General features: G+C 46.5%; 1 protein-coding gene across 2 annotated transcripts in view; it reads right to left on the minus strand.

Annotated features, from left to right (window-relative positions):
• WDR44 (WD repeat domain 44) overlaps positions 1–1,167 on the minus strand; it is a 44,882-nt gene extending 43,715 nt beyond the window's left edge. For both annotated transcript variants that reach the window (XM_032974877.2, XM_032974876.2), the window contains exon 1: positions 796–1,167. In XM_032974877.2, the coding sequence (XP_032830768.2) occupies positions 796–869 (74 nt within the window). In that variant the 5' untranslated portion in view covers positions 870–1,167. The remainder of the gene's footprint in view (positions 1–795) is intronic.
• Between the last annotated feature and the right edge of the window lie 3,936 nt (positions 1,168–5,103).

Raw genomic sequence — 5,103 nt, forward strand, 5'->3', positions numbered from 1 at the left:
TTTGTTGCACTGCAGTGTTGTTCCCAACGTAGCACACAGCCCCACTGCCACCAATGACAACCTGTTTGTGCCTCTCATTATAAGCACTAATCAGGCTCTAGCCTGCTTACATTTTTGAGATCTGACCAGACCGGACGCATTTCGGGTCAAGTTCTGTGCATCAATTCATTTCGGGAAAAGGCCTATTTATCTAAAAACCTATCTTACAATGATTTAGTCATAGGCTTCGTATGACACCCATTGCAAAATCAGACTCAAGACGCGCGTTATCAACAACTACCAAATTCAATCAGACGTTTCTCAACTTAATCCTCGGCATCCCAAGTTCTATCCACTGTTGGAAGAAAGCCTTCCTCCCCCGAGTCGGCAAAATTCCCCATCACGGTATCGCAACGGGAACGGTCCCGTTTTGGGGTAAAATTCACTCGCAGTGAAACACCGCAAACGGTCAGCAGGCCCGGAATTAATTTCTCAGGTAGGGGCCTCCCGGCTCGATAGCTCTGGAGAGTCCCTCTCGAGCGGACCCACCCTCAACATTCAAACCATTTCCGCGGACCACCAAATGCATTGTTTTTTTAGTGGAAGAATGCTCCATCAACAGTTTCACGGACCACTTCCCACAGCCTTGTGAACCGCGGGTTGGGCGAAACCGACTGCTCTAGACTCAAACATACTTGATCTACTTTTCCAGGTTGACCAGACGTCTTGGAAAGAGTACTAAACGCTTCACTTCAATATGTTTGCATTAGTTTAAATGTTTCGTGTTTCATTTTATCTCAGGCGCTGTCAACTGACCGCGACGGCGTCGAGTCCACGTCATCCTCAGCGTCGAAGAACTCTTCGTCAGCCGAGTCGCTGCCCGAGGCCATGGGGGGAGGCCGCTCAGGAAACACGTAAGGCTCCGAGGAGGCCTGCTGCGGCCTGCCCCGTCAAAGCGGGGGCTACCGTCACCTGTTGGCCCCGCAAGGCCGCAAAACCGAAGCAGTCGTCGCCCGGAGGCAGCGGCAATCGAACCGCTCCCGCGGCGTCACCCACGGCTGTCGCTCTTTGTAATTTAAACGCGAAGTTTGGAAATGGCTCGGGGCGTCTCAGGCTTCGTCTGTGCGTTGATGTGTGGGTGAAGCGGGCTACGTCACGTGGCAGGCGTGGCCTGGTTGTGGTGACGTCACGGGAATCGATTGCCCTCCACTATACAGCCCTGGAATGAAATGCGGTGGTGTAAGAGGAATCGATTCGAGTAGTCTGATTTGAAAAGTTCTCAAGAGACTAGGGCACGTGGCTTTTAAACCATTCCTGCAGCCTTGCAACCCTTTAGTTCTCACCCGTTACAACATGTATAATGTTAATACATATAGGTCTGAGCATGTGTTTCGATGATTTACCTTCTTTAAAAAATCTGCCAACGTCTCGCTACCCCCCCCCCAGAAAGGACACAAATTTCTGCTCAAATGAAGCGGTGCTGATCTCTTATTTACAGTCCTGAGCCAATGGTGGAAATGCCACGTTCGTGTGGCAGGGCGAGGACAACCACAGTTGACTTAATCACAAAGTGGTATATCAATTTTATCGACCTCGGGGGGGGGGAGGGGGTGGGATAATGGGATAATGAGCTGGGTCAACCTAAAAACAGGATTTGAACTCGCAACCTTCCCATTGCGAGCCACTCTACCGGTAATTGGCCACGAGGCCAGACTAATATAGTTACTCAATGGATTTAAAATATCGACGACAATTTGTAATCTGCAATCCCCAAAAATGCTATACGAAAGAAGAAATTACTAAAGAGGGAAGCTCTGATGGTCTGGATATCTGAGACTTCCTGTCTGCGAATGCATTAATAACATTAATGTAGAAACAACACAACCCTGTGTGTATATTATATAGGTGGAGAGTAAAGCCATCTTTGTGTGTGTAGTGTATGTGGGTTTTGCCGAAGTCATCATCATCATCACTTCCAGTCGTGATCAATCAGGAGGTGGATGGGTTCGATCTCGACCCTGATGCCTGTATATTTGGAGTTTGCATGTCTCTCCCCGTGGTCGCGTGTTTTTTTTCTCCGTGTTTTTTGTTTTTTCCCTCTACATTTAGAAACATGCGCTTAGAGTATTTGGGCTATTATAAATTTCCACACGATAAGCCACTTCGTTGAGCGATCATTTGTGGTCAGGTCGCTTCTGAAAAAATAAAGAGCTATATAGCTCAGTGGGCCTTACCTGGTCAAATATTTTTTTTTTAGTTTAAACCCCTGCTGGAAGAATGTCATTCAGAGCAGTCAACAGCTGTTCACAATCCCAGGCGTGTGCCAGCAGTTGCATGTCCACATTTTCATGGCAAGGGTCACCAGCTTAATATCACAAGTCACTGTCGGGTTCTCACAAAGTAGGAGCTATTTGAACCACCCTATAGGACAGGGGTCGGGAACCTATGGCTCGCGAGCCAGATGTGGCTCTTTTGATGATTGCATATGGCTCGCAGATAAAACAAAATATTCTCACTTGTTTTAATCCATCCATCGATTTTTCGCTGCGCATGTCCTGTTCAGGGCTGCAGGAGCAATTGTCCATTATTTTAATTGGATGATACTGGCCTACGTTTGCCGTTGCTGGGTAAAACAGGTAAACGCCCCCTTTTGAATCAGTCTGAGACTGCGTCTGCTCGGTCATTAGCTCAAAGCTAACCCTTCGACGAAGAAGATGGCGAAAAGAAAAAAAGACGACGAGTATCGTACATTTCAGGACGAATGGACCGAAGAATTCGCCTTTGTGGAGAGAGCGGGTTCTGCAGTGTGTCTAATTTGCAATGACAAAATTACATTGTTGAAACGGTCGAATGTAAAGCGGCACTTCGACACGCACCACGCTACCTTTGCATCAAAATACCCTGCGGGAGACAGCAGAAAGAAAGCGTGCCAAGAGCTTCTGAGCAGGGTGCAAGCTAGCCAGCAGCAACTCCGCGTATGGACCCGGCAAGGTGACTATAATTCGGCTAGCTTTGCTGGTTCTTTAGCAATAGTGAGGAACGGAAAACCATTCACAGATGGCGAGTATGCTAAAACGTTCATGCTGGATGTAGCCAATGAACTTTTTGATGATCTTCCGAACAAAGACAAGATAATCAAACGGATACAAGACATGCCTCTGTCGGCAAGAACTGTTCATGATCGTACCATCGTGATGGCAAACAAAGTGGAGGAAACGCAAGTGAAGGACATAAATGCAGCGCCGTTCTTTTCTCTGGCTTTGGATGAGTCAACAGACGTGAGCCATTTGTCGCAGTTCAGCGTGATTGCAAGATATGCTGTTGGTGACACACTGCGCGAAGAAAGTCTTGCTGTTCTGCCATTAAAAGGGTCCACAAGAGGTGAGGATTTATTCAAGTCTTTCATGGAGTTTGCTCAAGAAAAAAGTCTACCTATGGATAAACTTCTCTCAGTGTGTACTGATGGTGCTCCGTGTATGGTGGGGAAAAACAAAGGATTTGTGGCGCTTCTCCGTGAACATGAAAATAGACCCATCCTAAGTTTCCATTGCATTATACACCAGGAGGCACTTTGTGCTCAGATGTGTGACAGGCAGTTTGGCGAAGTGATGTCGCTGGTCATTCGTGTGATCAACTTTATTGTTGCCCGAGCCTTAAATGATCGCCAGTTTAAAACACTGCTGGATGAAGTTGTAAATAACTATCCTGGTCTGCTTTTGCACAGCAATGTGCGTTGGTTGTCAAGAGGGAAGGTGCTTAGCCGTTTTGCGGCTTGCCTGAACGAAATCCGGACTTTCCTTGAAATGAAAGGCGTCGGGCATCCTGAGCTAGCCGACACCGAGTGGCTCCTCAAGTTTTACTATCTCGTAGATCTGACTGAACATCTGAACCAGCTCAACGTGAAAATGCAAGGCATTGGAAATACAGTGTTATCCCTTCAACAAGCTGTATTTGCTTTTGAAAACAAGCTGGAGCTTTTCATCACGGATCTTGAAACAGGTCGTTTACTACATTTTGAAAAACTGAGCCAATTTAAAGATGCATGCACAGCAAGTGAGCCCATTCAAAACCTTGATCTCCACCAGCTAGCTGGCTGCACATCCAGTCTCCTACAGTCCTTCAAAGCACGCTTTGGATAATTTCGTGAGCACACTCGTCTTTTTAAGTTCATCACCCATCCAAACGAGTGTTCACTGAATACAGCCGACCTGAATTACATCCCTGGTGTCTCCGTCAGAGATTTTGAAGCAGAAGTGGCTGACCTGAAGGCCTCAGACATGTGGGTGAATAAGTTCAAGTCACTGAATGAAGATTTGGAAAGAATCACACGACAGAAAGCGGAGTTGGCGAGCAAGCACATGTGGACAGAAATGAAAAAACTCCAACCCGAAGACCAGCTGATTCGCAAAACTTGGAACGCGCTTCCTGTCACATACCACACACTGCAGCGTGTGAGTATTGCTGTATTGACCATGTTTGGATCTACGTATGCATGTGAGCAGTCATTCTCACATCTTAAAAACATCAAGTCCAACCTACGATCACGTTTAACGGATGAAAGCCTCAACGCTTGCATGAAGCTTAACCTCACCAAGTACCAACCCGACTACAAAGACATCAGCAAATCCATGCAGCACCAGAAGTCGCATTAATGGTGAGTGTTATAACAACATTATTTAAAAGAATAAATTCAGAGGCTTATTATACTGACATTTAGTTGAATTCACTTTTAAAATATATTATATGGCTCTCACTGAAATAAATTTCCAAATTTTTTGCTTTCATGGCTCTCTTAGTCAAAAAGGTTCCCGACCCCTGCTATAGGATGACCTAGCCGAGTAGATCATCAGCAAAATGTGAGCCTGTGTCATCAAGCGCTGCTCTCTGGACGGTACGGAGGCGAATCTCAAACCGACGACGAAGGAACATCAACGTCACACAATTCTGCACATGTGGTATTGTTTGTTGTACAGGTCAAACGGTCGTGTACTCTGCTCCCTTAAACATCCATGGGGGTTTTTCTGTTGCTGTTCAAATTGTAGATTGTAAGTTGGATGGTTTCGGGAGCATGGATTGGGCCACAGGGGGAGGAATGCTGAGCGCGAGTTGGGAAATTATTAACGC

The sequence above is a fragment of the Petromyzon marinus genome, chromosome 55 (assembly GCF_048934315.1).
Source record: "Petromyzon marinus isolate PM22_M1 ecotype Great Lakes invasive population chromosome 55, UKy_Petmar_22M1.pri1.0, whole genome shotgun sequence".
Taxonomy (NCBI): Eukaryota; Metazoa; Chordata; class Hyperoartia; order Petromyzontiformes; family Petromyzontidae; genus Petromyzon; species Petromyzon marinus.